This window comes from Fomitiporia mediterranea (genome assembly GCF_000271605.1).
Source record: "Fomitiporia mediterranea MF3/22 unplaced genomic scaffold FOMMEscaffold_2, whole genome shotgun sequence".
In the NCBI taxonomy this organism is placed as follows: Eukaryota; Fungi; Basidiomycota; class Agaricomycetes; order Hymenochaetales; family Hymenochaetaceae; genus Fomitiporia; species Fomitiporia mediterranea.
In genome coordinates this window covers 3,098,450-3,112,689 of record NW_006760387.1, presented here as the reverse complement: position 1 = coordinate 3,112,689, position 14,240 = coordinate 3,098,450, and the positions used below count along the sequence as shown (strand labels likewise).

The following is a 14,240-nucleotide window of genomic DNA, read 5'->3' as shown; positions in this document are numbered from 1 at the left end:
ACTGCTTTGAGGCGGTGCTTCTGAATGAACGAATGAATGAACAAAGATTCTAAAGCAATTGCGTCTTCCCCGATCAACTCCGTGTTATGAATAGCTCGGCATGCATTAGAGTTTATCCCGAGATAAAGCTGGCTGTTGTATTACTGTAGCTGGTGCTTGGAAGAGTACTCCAGCAATGCAACGGCTCAGAGGTGACGCTTGAAAGTCACCCGAGACCCGAAGCAATATCAGGTGAAACGACATTTCCGCATCGCGTTATTATCAGCTCCTTTCCTGCACTAATGTTTTCAGTGAGTTATACACTTGAGTTTGATGAGAGGAAGAAATTCGGTCGCCGAACTTGAGTACTAGATCGTCGAACTCTTGATAAGTGGTACCACTATGTAGGATGCACGAAACGTCGTACGTCACCTTTGTTTGGAATGCTTCTAGGAGCTACGAAATCCCGTTTTTGTTATGCTTAACAAAAGTAAGATGGTCAAAGCACAGGAAACGACGGAATAAAGTAGTTGTATCAGTGCGTCAGTACATCATGATCACGTGCATGAGTTCCGAAGAAATGACCCGCATTATTTGAATTTTGAAAAATCAGGTATAGCAAAACAAATTGATGTACAAGCATTCTGCAAAGCATCAGACATAAATCGAGTAAAGTTCGACGCAGCATCTAAAGTCCTTGTTCTTCTAGCTCCTCCAGCTTAGCCACTTGTCTGAAGAAAGCAACTTCATGAGAAAACGGTTGACGGGTCCGGAAGTATCAAACGAACCTATCTCTTACTGCTTCCTGCCATCGCTGTAGCTTCGCAATTTCATGTACTTGGAAACCGAAAATTTTCGGTCGGTATCTCTCTGCTTTAAGGGCCGCTGCTGCCGTGCTAACGCCTTCGCCTACACCTTCTGCAATCGCCTCTGGCTCATCCCGTGCACGTCTGCGTCGGGAGCTTTCGCTGCCTTCAGTCCCGCGTACACTACCCGATAACACGTCCGGCGGGCCACTCTTTGGAGGGATCATGGCTGGGTAGACTAGGAAGAGCATGTGCGGGAAAGATGTGCCGAAATATGCGCCGTCGATAGATCCATGTCGTGAGGACTTGGGAGAATAGATATCCTCGCATCGACCGCAGTAGAGTTTGACCGATTTTTCGTATGGAATGTCGCTTAGACCGACAGGTAACAATGGCTGTTGTTGACAAAGAACGCGTGGACAACGACCGAAATCAGCCTTCTTATATTTCTCAAGCTAATAGTCGAGTCAGATAGATGTCGTGTGCAGTGTACAGAATCAAACCATTTTTGCCAACCCCCGTGAAGTGATAATCCACCGCGCATGGATAAGGCCGTATAACAGTCGTGCTTGGACATCTAACGATCCTCGGAATTCATCGGCCATTTCGTCGTCTGTCAAGACCTCGTCAGAGAAAATGTACAAAAATGATGGTGCGACAGACCTAAGTTATCTGTGATTAGGTCTAGGGCTTGATTGTAATTTTGAACTTCGGTATTTAGTCCCGTTAAGTTGAAGCGGTCCATGATGTAGTCTTCTTCAACTTCGCAGAAGTATTCATTTCCTTTCGACGAGAGAAACCATGAAATCCACTGTACACGAATCAGCATCTTCAATTATACATCATCAAACGCAGACATTACAGAGCTTTGAATGCCAAGAGTGATGGACTGTCAGACACAAGCAGCAGCATAGATGAAGGTAAACTGGCGTACTTTGAGTAATCCGAGTCTGATCCTGTTGAGATTTCTTCCACTGCACGACGCATGATCAGTGAGTCTGAGTGCTCGCGGCTGAATGAGACTGACTTGTGCGGGTCCTGGTGAGGGTAGGAGGACAAGTAGTGCTGTGCTCAAATAAACGTGGATGTGTGCCGCATGAATTCCGGTTCAGTCGCGTGGATCCGACTGCCACTCTAGGCTTGACGTGCATCCATTTCGATACTCCTGGTCACAACAGATGTTCGCTAACCTCCTCGCTTCTTACGCTTACTCTCATCCACCATGCAGTCGCATGGCGATGTCGACGATGGTGGTGGGGATCTCGGGCTCGTGAACGCAAATGATGATTCTGCGTTTTTTGTGCAGACTCCGGAGCGAACAACGCGACGGCTGCCGTCATTTAACCAACACATGCGGCGACCTTCTTCGTCATCTCATGTATCACCAACATCGCCAGACTTCCTGTTGGAGAGGCAGGAGAGGAGCAAGCCACGTCGGCCTTCCTTGCACCATCTCTCCCGGTCGCAAACATTGCCTCGAAGTTACCCAAGAAGTCCAGTGAGAGAGAAGACAATAAACTCCCTAGATGTATCCCTGGAGCCTGAAGTGGTCTTGAAATTAAGGAGATGGATATTCTGCGCTCTCGTTGGTTGGTACAATTTCAGATATTTGTTTAGTACGATACGTTGAAAAGTTACCGTTTACAGTAAACTTCGACCTTGACTTGGGACCTGTTGTGGACGGTATCTGTCCCCCGACCTCCTTTTCGGAGATGGAGAAGGAGAACATGTGAGTGGCAGTACTTGAAGTACTTGAAGCTATCTACTCATATAATAAGCGTTATTTTTTTAAAGTTGCTTCTCTTCGTTTCCTGACTCATTTCGTTATGCGGAGGGCGCGGAGGCGCATACATTCCGAATACGAGAGCAGTCACCTACTTCGGCCTCACACGATGGCTTCCTGTATGGTTTCTCCTACTTTCGAAGGCGGAAGGATTCAACATCTTTGCGTGGTTATGACCAGGTGGGTTGGAACTATAATATTATCAGCTCAGGTTCTCACGACTTCTTCGTTCAGAGATCGCTGATCATCCTGGCATATCATCCTTGGCCTTCATTATTTTTGGAACTAATTAAACGCCTTGGACCGATGTTTCTTGCTCACGGAGGACCTATGCTAGAATCAGCCTGCCACAACATCGCTAACTGGTGAGCAAGCCTTTAGATGTTGGTCATGTACTTACTGAATTGCAAAGAATAGGCCTGCACCAGATCCAGGAACGACGCATGAACTAGGCTTCCTAGGCTCTGTCCTTACTGTTGAATTGCCAGGCGGTGTCGACCAGCAACAGAGTATCGAGATGTCATCATTTCGCAAAAAGTTTGACCCAGATCTACATGTATGCACCTTTACTCTAGGTTAGAAAGTGACTGTTTAACGATTATTCACAGCTCTTAGCATCAGTTGCGCCAGTAGCACCACCTCCGCTACGACTTTTTGCCGCATCAGTCACACATTTATGGTCAATATGGGAGTGCATACTCTTATGTGAACCACTTCTTGTTTTTGGTCCCTCGCCTGCAATGACCAGTCAAGCTATTTGGTGGTTCGTTGACATCTTGAGACCCGTAAGTTAATGTTTTACTGAGACTGAGCAACTGCAAATTAAATTATTCACAAAGGTCTCCTTTGTGGGAGACTTTCGCCCATACTTCACAATTCATGATAAAGAATACCACACGATTGTCAATAAAAATCGGCCGAAGTCGGGACTATTACTGGGTGTAACCAATCCACTGTTTGAGAGTATGTGCAAGCACTGGCCCCACAAGCTCAGTTTGGGCGAGGAAATCGATACATCAAAGTGAGTTCACGCTTAGACCCGGGACATATGTATATTCATGGTTTAAGAAGATCGATTGGGTCGAATAATCCCATTATCGCTGGTCCTGTGCCCGGGTGGCAGACCAAAACTCACAATCGCTATATTTCAAAAGATAGAGATCTACTGAAGCAGCTAGAATCTGCTATAAAGAAAGGTGGACCTTTGGGTATGTGCATTTTCAACGGTTCAGCACCAGCATGTAACGCGTAACTCAATCAGATGTGGACGGGAGATTGTCGCTGCTCTTACGACGTCACTTCACCACCCGCTCCGTTCAATTCCTTGTTCCGCTGAATCGCTACCTTAACACACTTATACCTTCGCCCGCAACTGGTTCAGTGGGAGGGGCTCCACCCGCGCAATCGCTAAAGCCATTCAACCGAGATCATTTCTTTGCATCACTTAAGACTCACGGATCGCCACTTCCCTTTCGTAGCTCAGCGAAGCAAAAGGAGTTTTACGAGCGCTGGCTGCGGACACCTGCGTTTGGGCTCTGGATGGCGAAGCAGGAGGAAACGATCAACCAGTTTCTACGAGGGACCTCATAGGCGTTGCATCCGAACCAGACCTACCTTTTTATCCATTATACTCAAGGTGACCACTTCGGAGATTCTCGCGAATGTACATAGCCCTCGTGATATACTGTGCATATCATCATGATTCCGAGCTTTTAAGGCTACATTTTTAGCCGCCAACGATCGTGCTTCAGCTACACACCTGCCGGGTGACGATGGACCAGCTAGTTCGTGAAGAAATCACGGTGCCCCTCTACAACCCTAATGAAGTCAAGCAACCCTCCGAAAGGAGACACGAGCGTCTCGTTGGAGTCTAGGATGACGTTGCGGATACCAGTTTGACGGATGTACTTCTCGTTTTCTGGGCGCAAGCTAGCGCATTGACGCAAGGAAACCTCTTCCAGCTCACTGACACCCTCAAGCGGACGTCCATTCCTGCTAACTCGGCTCTCCAGAACGGGAACAATATCTGCGTCCTCAAAGTCCTCGCATCCCCCGAATCTGATGGACTTGAGGTTGGGAACCACTTGTTGGTCGGTCCGATGAGGTTCCCAAACCAACGCGCGCAACAAGACTGGCGTAATGAGGGCGTGATTGATCGTCAGATGTGTGAGCGTCGGTGTTGCTCGAAGAATGTCAAGGAGACACATGTCCGTTGCACCCATATCACCTATTGCAAGATGCGTGAGAGGTGGGCGTTCACTCGCTGTGATGAAGCGAAGCAAAGTATCCCAGATTCCATTCAGCGTTTCTGCTCCTCCACGCATTGCAAGTCGCTCGAGCTTCGGTGCGGAGATGACCTCAAATAATGGTCGAGAATCTAGAGGTACCTCCCAGCTGTCCCAGCTGACGTAGAGAGCCCGTAGCTTGGGAAGCTCAAGTCGACCATATGTAGCATCGACTTCAGAGTCATTTGAACGGTTCAGCCCGATGTACGCAGTATGTAGGTTTGGCAGTTCCCTCAGTATTTCTACTGCTGTCCGGCAGTCCATCCAGAATGGATTCCGCATCTCCGAAAGCTCCAGCCGAGAAAGCTGTCGTTGACTGTAGAGAGACTGTTGGTCGAGCCCGATGTTCTCGAGCGAAAGGAATGTTAGCTTGGGCATCTGTTTCGACAGATCAAGATGCAAAGGTCGTGAGGACGTTACCACCTCGGAAATCCCGACCAAGTCCAAGACTTCCAACGACATCATTCCGTCAAAGCCCAGGTCAGCTGCAACAGATAAAGGAAGCGTGCCTTGCAATGAGCGAATACGATGTCGATGAGGGGAGATAAGTGCCATAAGTGTCCTGTAGACGTTCTGCTTCTTGCGGTATTCATCTAGTGTAACATTCCTGACCACACCATCCAGAATGCTTATGTCTACATCGACATCCAGAGATCGAGTGCCAGATCTTTCTAGCCAAAGATATAGCAAAGGCAGGATGTTCTTGCGTCTGAGAGCAGGGTTGTTTATGTGCAGTTCAGTCCACAACTCCGGAGTCTCCAGGGCAACGGTTCGCCAGTGTTGACATACATGAGTTAGCAGGAGAGGAGCGAACTCTGACCTGAAGCTTGGATGTTCTGGGAGGCAATATTTGAAGACTTCACTTAATAGTTCAACTGGAAGTAAGTTGATGACCGGCTGCATGCACGGTTGGGGAAAGAAAATCAAAAGAGTGGACCTGTACCTATGGGATCATGAGTCTCCTGTCGTGTAGACAGTGTTGAAAGGATGAGGACTTACGGTCAGGTAGTAAGGAGCGTGGGAAGTTCAAAAGAACTGGTAAGAGTAGGGAAAGTAAGGAACGAGTCCTATAGAACAGGAGCACTGTAGGAGTGCACGTAATATCAGGAGAGATCCGAGAGCACAATCTTGACTCAAGGCCGCCACTTTGCCATTTCAGTACGATTGTGCAATGTATACGTTTCGTACTGGGTAGCGGTTCCTTGGGCAGGGACTCAGGGAGGAGTCAAGGACATCATTTCGTCTGATGCCAGTTCTTAGAATAAGGAAATGTCCTGTTCTGGCCTGTGGTACAGCGCATAACATGTGTAAATTAGCATGCTGGGCAACTGCTGCCTCAACTTTCTGACCAGCACACGACGTGAAGAGATGGCCGCTCGTTGGTGCAAAACTGGGTCGAGTGCAAAGTCGAGCTGATGTGCCATAGTCTTTGCACGTGATCGACTTGTTGCCACAACTGGCAGCATCGACGGCGATTCGACGCCGACGTCGCGCTGTCTGCGACGTGTCACTTGAACCTTGAGCTTGTCGGCAAGCCTCTTCTCAAATTCTTATGTGCAGCTTATGAGGCTCTTATAAGATTGAATACCTATACGTATACCCTTGTCCCCTTCTTTTCTTTGCGAGATACGGATAATATACCTTCCTTCCTGTGTCAACACTGAACTTGAATACCCGTCATGTTCTCGAGACCTCTTACGGTATCGCTATCATGGACTCTGCTCCTCGGGCTACTTTTTCACATAACATACATTATGTCTGTTTTCGACTGCTACTTTACAAGCCCGGTTGTACATGGCATGGAGCACTTTAGCGCGGGAACCGCGGAAGCAAAGCGTCTCGTTCTATTCGTAGGTCGGTAACTTCAACCCGCTTCAAGCATTTAGATGACAAACAAGTCAACTTGCATATCGCAAATTTCGTGTAGCGGATGGATTGCGGGCAGACCTGCTGTATAACCTAAAACCGTTTCCTGCTATACCCGATTCTCCTGAAATCGTCGCGCCCTACCTTCGTGGCATAGTCGAAACACGAGGAGCATTTGGTGTATCGCATACGCGAGTGCCGACCGAGAGTCGACCTGGGCATGTTGCAATTATCGGAGGGATGTATGAGGATGTGTCGGCGGTAACGAAGGTGCGTATATGCACGTCATTGTTTTAAAGCGGGCTGCTGAACGAAGGCAAGTAGGGATGGAAATCCAATCCGGTATGACAAATCTCTATGCAATCTTTGTCAGTGATAGGCCTCATGGAGGCGTACTTCTGTAGGTCGACTTCGATTCGGTGTTTAACCAGTCTCGCTACACGTTCTCGTTTGGGTCACCGGACATCTTGCCTATGTTCGCTAAAGGTGCTGTTCCAGGTAGAGTGAAAACTTGGTCGTATAATGAAGAGGACGAGGACTTCACTAGAGGTGCGAATACATGTACTTCGCTTACGAGGGAAACAGAATTGACTTATGGTATAATGACAACCGTAAGATGCGACGGAGCTGGACGTATGGGTCCTGGACCAGTTGGAAACCCTCTTTAGGAATGCTTCATCAAACGCTGCACTGGACGCGGACTTGCGTGAGGACAAAGTGATATACTTCCTTCATTTATTAGGGCTCGACACGACTGGACACTCGTACCGTCCGCATTCAAAGGTTCTTTCTTTGAACGTAGTGTTAAGCCTAGCAAACTAATGCAGAGCAGGAATATATGCAAAACATACAAGTTGTCGACGGGATCGTGGAGAAAACAGAGAGGCTCTTTAATGAATTTTTCCAAGACGATAAGACGAGTTTCGTCTTCACAGCGGACCATGGCATGTCAAATATCGGGAATCATGGTGATGGGAGTAAGTAGGAGGCAGATTGTTCAACAATGTGAATGCTAACCACGGGTAGATCCGGACAGTACACGCACGCCACTCATCGCATGGGGCGCAGGAGTCCGTGGACCGTTGCCAGATTCGCGTCCTTCCTCACACGATGAATATTCGCGTCCATGGGGTCTCTCTCACCTCGTTCGACGCGATGTTGAACAAGCAGATCTTGCATCATTAATGAGCACACTGCTCGGCATTAACTTCCCTGCTAACTCTGTTGGCGTTCTGCCCGATGTCGATGTTGAACACACTGGATATTTGAAACTTAGCGAAGAAGATGCAGTAGTAAAGGCTGCCGTTGCAAATGCAAAAGTATGTCCCTTGCATACTCTCACGACTGTTAAGGTGACTTACATCTTGCTTTAAAGACCATCCTTGAACACTACCGAGTAAAGCATAGTATGTAGCATATTTCACGACCGTACTCCTGGATTAATGGGATTAATTTGTATGTTTAGGGCTCAAGGCGATGAAGAAGATTTTCTTCATTCCGTTCCCGGGCCTTGCAACGCGAGACGCGCATGGCTCTCCGGGCTCGGGTCATCTCTTGCGCATCGAACAACTGTTGTACGCACAGAAATGGAGAGAGGCCCGCAAGGAGACTGCCGAACTAATACGACTATCGCTCGAGGGTTTGCGTTATTTAGAAACGTATGTAAAATGCGTATCGCAATTCGAAGCACCTGGCTAATATTCGTCTATTAGGTATGATCGCGTCATGCTGCGAGTGATTGTCACCGTAGGCTACCTCGGCTGGTCTGCCTTCAGTGCGACGGCGCTTCTCATGAAGCACTTGGGAGAATCTTCGACTAAATCTCCTGGATCAAGTCTCCTTATTGACTTTTCGACATTATGCATATTGCTTGCGTTCTTCGGATTGTTTGTACTGCAAGGCGAACCATGGTCATATTATCTATATGTCGCTTTCCCGTTATATTTCTGGCGGACGGTCGCTTTCCGTGTCTCCCATTTCTACGCAAGCAGTAATCCGTCGGGATCTTGGACGACCCTTTCATTGTCTGACAAGGGCGTCCGTAATGCTGTATGGATAATTGTCACAACGTTCGCAGCGCTGCAGGCAATGGTGGTGAGTCGCAGAACTCGACATTTAGACGTAACGATGGTAAAGCTAAGCACAAATCGTGAAATAAAAACAGTTTGCTTATAAACATCGCTCTATTTGGAGCGTCGGTTTTGTTGCCATGGCCTTCCTATGGCCCTTGCTCGCTTGGCCTACAAATGTTACGAAAACGAAGCCATATCTCGTATATAAATGGATGGTTACTTGCCTCATTTGTGCGGTCTTTCCTCTTAGGAATGTGGAGCAAAGTGAGGACCTACGTGTAATGTATGCATATGAGAACGATCGGTTTGGGATGTCAACTGACGTATGCTAATCTTGTGTCCAGCGTATCTGGCGGCCTTGCGATGCTATCTTCTGGCTTATACGCGATTGATAAGATAGGGCATCGAAACTCCAGAAGCCAACATATGGCTCAGGTAAGTCATTAAGCAATCCTTATCAGTCTGAATAGATGCTGATAACGCTACGAATAAGCTTACTCTCACTCTTCTAGCCTTGTTTGTTACAGGTGACTCCGCCCGTCGTCTTACGGCAAAAGAAGGGCTTCCCCTGGTTAATCAGGTCCTTGGTTGGGTTATCCTCGGTATGTCTTCACGTTTCGTGGATAAGTCATGTCTTAACTCATGACTCGAATCAGTAACATCTGCATTTCTCCCACTGCTTTTCCCTTTCCGCGCCCAACCACGGTCTGCCAAGCTCCTGACGTTGTTCCTAGCTTTCGCACCATGCTTTATTCTGCTCTCAATCTGCGCAGAGGGCCTATTTTACCTTGCCTACTGCGCTGCGCTGATCGTCTGGGTAGAGGCGGAAGCAACAGTCCGGAAAGCGAGTACTACTGCTCGCAGATCCAGCACGGATGGGGATGCTGCGAATGTTTCTAAAAGTTCCTCGAAAATTTTGCGGGAGTACAACCTATGTGCAGACGACGTGCGCATTGCGCTGTTCTTCCTATTTTTCGTCCAGGTTGCATTTTTTGGAACAGGAAAGTGAGTAGTGTGCATCTTATACTTCTGCAGAATTTCGACGCTAATTATCGTTCTATAAGTGTTGCATCGATATCGTGAGTCTAGCCATATAGGTTGAGAAAAGAACACTAAATTTACCTATGATCCAGCTCATTTTATCTCGAGCCTGTTTATCGTCTCGTTCCTATCTTCAGCCCGTTCATCATGGGGGCTCTTCTGGTAAGTTACGACATTAAGTTGCTCCAATCGAACTATGAACGAGATTGTGTTTTCAGATATTCAAGATCATTGCTCCATACGTGATGCTGTCTGCGGCGCTTACATCTCTTAGCCAAGACCTCAACATGCCGCCTTTTGCGCTGTTCCTCGTTGCTCTTAGCCTTACCGATGGTTCGTTTCCTGACACTGCAGTATATTAAATGGTAATGTAATAGTTGTACTTACCGAGTTTCTCTCGCAGGAATGACCATCACATTTTTCTTGAATGTAACCGATACGGGTTCGTTTCGTTTCTTATGTTTTTATGCGCCGATAGAGTAACTAACTTTAAATCTGTCTGTACTGTGATAGGTTCATGGCTCGAGATCGGACAAAGCATCAGCTTCTTCGTCATCACGTCACTGCTTCTTCTATGGTCTGCGGGAATCTGTGCACTTGGGGCTTGGCTTATGCGAGATGTCTCGTCTTCTGCAGAAGGAAAGAAAATCAAACGATTATAGGAATTTCTGAGTAGTACTTGAGTATTTGGTATCTAATTTATCTCGATTATCTTGTTCTCTGGTTAGTAGATTGTTATTCTAAATTAGTACTAGTACCCTCTTCTTGTCTTTGACTCCCTGGTTCCAATCTTCGAGGGTATCCAGCCTCACACAATACCTACAAATATGGTACGAGTTGAAGCCAGAATATTAATACTCACCGGTTTCATGCCTCAAAACAATTGATTAGGTAACGCAGAACCAGACAATAGAGTCTCGGAAAGAATACCCTTGGAGGAGTAACACGTGTGTCCTTCGGATGTGATTTCCATCGAGGGTGAACCTGCTGGTGATTATAACGCGATGTCCTTCCTTTTCAAGTATCCATACTTTGAGTATACTTTTGCTCTGTCCTGCAGCTTCAAAAGCGCATCGTTGCGAGCTCATTATGCATCCCCAAGTCCAACTCGATTATTCGAACTTGAACACTCTGCACTATGCCTCCGATCCGTGAGCCTGCTTATGGAGAAATGGCCTTTGTACATCACGTTGGTAGGTGTTCTTCGCTGTGTCTTTGCCTTTGCGAGAGTGCTGAAGTACCGTATAGGTGCAATGGTTCCTCGTAGCTATGGAGACCATTCAAGCTCTTTGAAACATCCGCATCGGCCTATGACCATTGCTCCTAAGCCGTCCACGATCCCACCGATATCAAAGAAACGCCGGGCGCCTAACGCATTCATCCTATTCCGGTCGCATTTCATTGCGACTGGGCAGGTTCCTTCAGGAATGGTTCACCAGAATGATGTTTCACGCTATGTTGCAGAAGTATGGAAATCGAAGTTAACCCCATCGGATCGTGCCATATTCTTCAAAAAAGCACAAGAGGAGAAGGCTCGGTTCGACATTGAGGGACCTAGAGAACCTGCGAAGAAGAGGAGGAGGTCAAAGAAGGCGCACCATTCGAGCTCACCAAATTCAACCGCCCACCCTGACCTTCTACCAAGTCCTACCTCCTCATCTGACGATACGTTCGAAGCACCCAGCACGTCTTCCTCAATCCCGAGTGCTATGCAGCTCTCACCACAGAACTATTCTTCGCCTAATGTTCATCCTTCTCCAACAGTAAGTTAAAGTCTTTTGGTTACAAGGCGGATGTTCACTTAGCTTATCTACAGGTCGGTGATGCGCCACTCGCGTTCTCTGCACCACAGCCAATGCATACCATCCCTCCTATCCTGTTCGACTGGTATTCCCTGGTGGACAATCATACTCCAAGCATGGAGAACCAAGATTCGCCTACCAACTCTAACATGATGCCGTTACCCGAATCTTCCGCCTCTAGCTATATAATCGACTGCAGTATGCCTCTGATGGACCCGGGTTTCAATGCACTGCAGCTCGACTTTAATTTTCAGCCAGCAGATCTAGATATGTCATTTTTCGAGCCTGTGGCTCCTGAGTTTCTTCTTCCTTTGCCGTTTGCAACCCCTTTTTAAAACTTCGCTTGTGTCTACCGTGTAATTATCACATCAATCTTCGTCACTTTCACATGCTTTTCACCCCTGCGAATTACCTTTTCTCTTTCGATCGCTTGATACAAGCATATTATTTTCTGCAACTCAACCAAAGTAATCAAAAAAAGTGAAGGTTATGGGACCCCTCAGCGCGATTACCAGACACGTAGAGCATTGAAACCGATCAAGTCATGCCCATAGGATGCGTATAGACAAATTTATTCGTGAGAAGATCTATGCAAGAACAACACTCCCAATAACTTCTGACACGTCCTATCTATGCACGCTCTATTTCTTCTCTTCATGAGCCTTCAATCAAAACGATAGCCTCCATCAGCACCGATGGTTTGCCCTGAAACAAAAGTGTAAGCATCGTCAAGGAAATCCGAGTGGTCTGAGATTATGCAGTAAATGTACCGTTAACGAAGAAAGATTCGGGCTTCGCTAGGTACGCCACCAGGCTTGCAATATTCTCGGGTTCCCCTAGCGGGCAGCTTGCAAGTGGGCCCATCGCAGCGACATACTAGAAACAGACTTTAAGTCAAGGGAATCGAGATCTAAAAGAACTGTGAGCCTGACCTGCTTGGGGTCGGTAATTCCGGTATCTTGATGATAGCACCGTCAACATTCCTATCGTGCATGACAGTACACCAAAAGATTAACATACCCATGTTTGTACGAACAGCTCCAGGTGAATATCCATTTACTGTGATGCCGTATCTTCTCAACTCAATGCCTGAGGTAATTGCGACAAGTGTTAAGCGTAACTCTTCTTTTGGGTTTCCGAGCATTTATAACGGATCAAAGAAGTCTTACAGGCGGTCTGCACTATTCCACGCACAGCGAACTTCGAGGCAGAATAAGCAACCAAATTCTGCGATGCTACAGGTCATTAGTTAGTTAGACAATACTGAATCTCGCTGGAGAAGGCATTAAGTAATAACCTTGCTTTCCCACTTGGGAATTTGCAGCTTTGAGCAGTCCATTAGTATGATTTACTAGCATGATCATTGGATAAAAGGGGGCCAACCAATCAATCGTCCACCTCGGCCTTGCTTTATCATCTGCAGTGCGGCATGTTTGAAGCACAAGAAAGTGCCACGCGCGTTGACTCCAAGGACGTTGTCAAAACTTTCAACGCTTGCTAGAAGCGATCATTGGAGATTAATTAAGTTTCATTAAAGAATGTAACCTTACTGTGAAGAAAGCTTCGCAGCAAAGCAACTCCTGCATTTGCAACCATCTACTGTTAAGTCAGTTTTGACCTATGAGGAGGAACCGCTGATTTACAATGTCCACACTACCTAGCTCCTGTACTGTCCTCTCAATAATGGAGATCACATCCGCCTCTGAAGATATATCTCCTGGAGCACTAATTGCACGCCGCCCTTTCTTGTGCAAGTTTTCGACAACAGTTTTGATCTGATCTTGTTTTGAAGCAAGATCATTAATAACCACGTCGATGCCATCATCAGCAAGTCTGTGAGCAATGGCACATCCAATACCCTGTGCAGCACCTGTAACAATTGCAACACGCGGAGTATAGCTACTGAACGGAATAATTGGTGCCTTGTCGTCTTGAATGAAAAGCGGTTCCATCCCGAGCTTACAATAGAGAAAAGTGGGGAGACAGAGATCAGGTCAACGAAGCAGTTCCCTGAGCCAAGATAAATAGCAAGGAAGATCAAGGGAGCCATGTAGCCAAGTCAGCATCAAGTCATGATGCATAGACTTGGATAAGGTTGGACGAGAACCATATTTTAAGCCTCCAATAACGCCCTAGATAAGTGCTATCAGATCGGATACGACATTTTCTCCTCATATCAGCATATTAATAGATATGGGGAAAGTTTTATGGATCCGCGCTGTCCAGACAATGAACAGATATAAAGAGTCGGTCAACATATTTTCACCTGAAGACGCCCATACTTGATATAGTCCAGTCATTTGACTGCAACGTATCACAGGAGAACAACGTCAAGATGGAAATACACGCAACTATGCGGATGGAATTCGGAGATTTATTTTGTCCATTGCTGCATTCGTTCACCTATTCACCGGAGGGCGCGCACTGTGCCATAATCCAGGACCGTGACTGGAAACCTTGTCCCCAACAATCAAGGAATGGCTTATCCAAGTCCAATGGTGAGAAGTTAAGCCACAGTCAGCAGAGCATATATTCACGCAAATCCGATTCTACGGAAGAGTGTACCAACAGCACCTGCGATTTCGACAGATGGTTTCAGCATACAT

The 14,240-nt window shown here is 46.9% G+C and overlaps 5 protein-coding genes across 5 annotated transcripts; 3 read left to right on the top strand and 2 right to left on the bottom strand.

Moving 5' to 3' along the window:
• Positions 1-563: 563 nt before the first annotated feature.
• Positions 564-1,775, bottom strand: FOMMEDRAFT_102788 (uncharacterized protein; the record flags this gene model as incomplete). Its single annotated transcript, XM_007263027.1, has 6 exons — positions 564-710; positions 768-1,240; positions 1,289-1,398; positions 1,449-1,596; positions 1,648-1,651; positions 1,720-1,775. The coding sequence occupies 6 exons, from the start codon at positions 1,770-1,772 to the stop codon at positions 668-670; spliced, it is 831 nt and encodes a 276-aa protein (XP_007263089.1). The 3' UTR covers positions 564-667.
• Positions 1,776-2,088: 313 nt separating this feature from the next.
• Positions 2,089-5,420, top strand: FOMMEDRAFT_117815 (DUF1630-domain-containing protein). The gene is made up of 9 exons (XM_007263026.1): positions 2,089-2,374; positions 2,433-2,514; positions 2,580-2,748; positions 2,803-2,933; positions 2,986-3,124; positions 3,177-3,353; positions 3,408-3,589; positions 3,640-3,776; positions 3,830-5,420. Exons 1-9 carry the CDS (start codon positions 2,137-2,139, stop codon positions 4,156-4,158), a joined length of 1,584 nt encoding a protein of 527 aa, XP_007263088.1. The 5' UTR covers positions 2,089-2,136; the 3' UTR covers positions 4,159-5,420.
• Positions 5,421-6,508: 1,088 nt separating this feature from the next.
• On the top strand, positions 6,509-10,494 carry FOMMEDRAFT_102784 (PigN-domain-containing protein; the record flags this gene model as incomplete). The annotated part of the gene is made up of 19 exons (XM_007263025.1): positions 6,509-6,707; positions 6,781-6,989; positions 7,044-7,061; positions 7,124-7,268; positions 7,336-7,502; positions 7,552-7,696; positions 7,746-8,038; positions 8,095-8,125; positions 8,185-8,377; positions 8,432-8,813; positions 8,884-9,074; positions 9,136-9,226; positions 9,285-9,393; positions 9,448-9,796; positions 9,856-9,870; positions 9,925-9,994; positions 10,051-10,165; positions 10,236-10,274; positions 10,346-10,494. Exons 1-19 carry the CDS (start codon positions 6,533-6,535, stop codon positions 10,492-10,494), a joined length of 2,886 nt encoding a protein of 961 aa, XP_007263087.1. The 5' UTR covers positions 6,509-6,532.
• A 342-nt stretch (positions 10,495-10,836) lies between these two features.
• FOMMEDRAFT_152137 (uncharacterized protein) lies at positions 10,837-11,969 on the top strand (the record flags this gene model as incomplete). The annotated part of the gene is made up of 2 exons (XM_007263024.1): positions 10,837-11,595; positions 11,649-11,969. The coding sequence occupies 2 exons, from the start codon at positions 10,837-10,839 to the stop codon at positions 11,967-11,969; spliced, it is 1,080 nt and encodes a 359-aa protein (XP_007263086.1).
• Positions 11,970-12,298: 329 nt separating this feature from the next.
• FOMMEDRAFT_152136 (NAD-binding protein) lies at positions 12,299-13,586 on the bottom strand (the record flags this gene model as incomplete). The annotated part of the gene is made up of 9 exons (XM_007263023.1): positions 12,299-12,339; positions 12,405-12,510; positions 12,567-12,592; positions 12,655-12,723; positions 12,804-12,869; positions 12,932-12,958; positions 13,018-13,131; positions 13,185-13,230; positions 13,278-13,586. 9 exons carry the CDS (start codon positions 13,584-13,586, stop codon positions 12,299-12,301), a joined length of 804 nt encoding a protein of 267 aa, XP_007263085.1.
• Between the last annotated feature and the right edge of the window lie 654 nt (positions 13,587-14,240).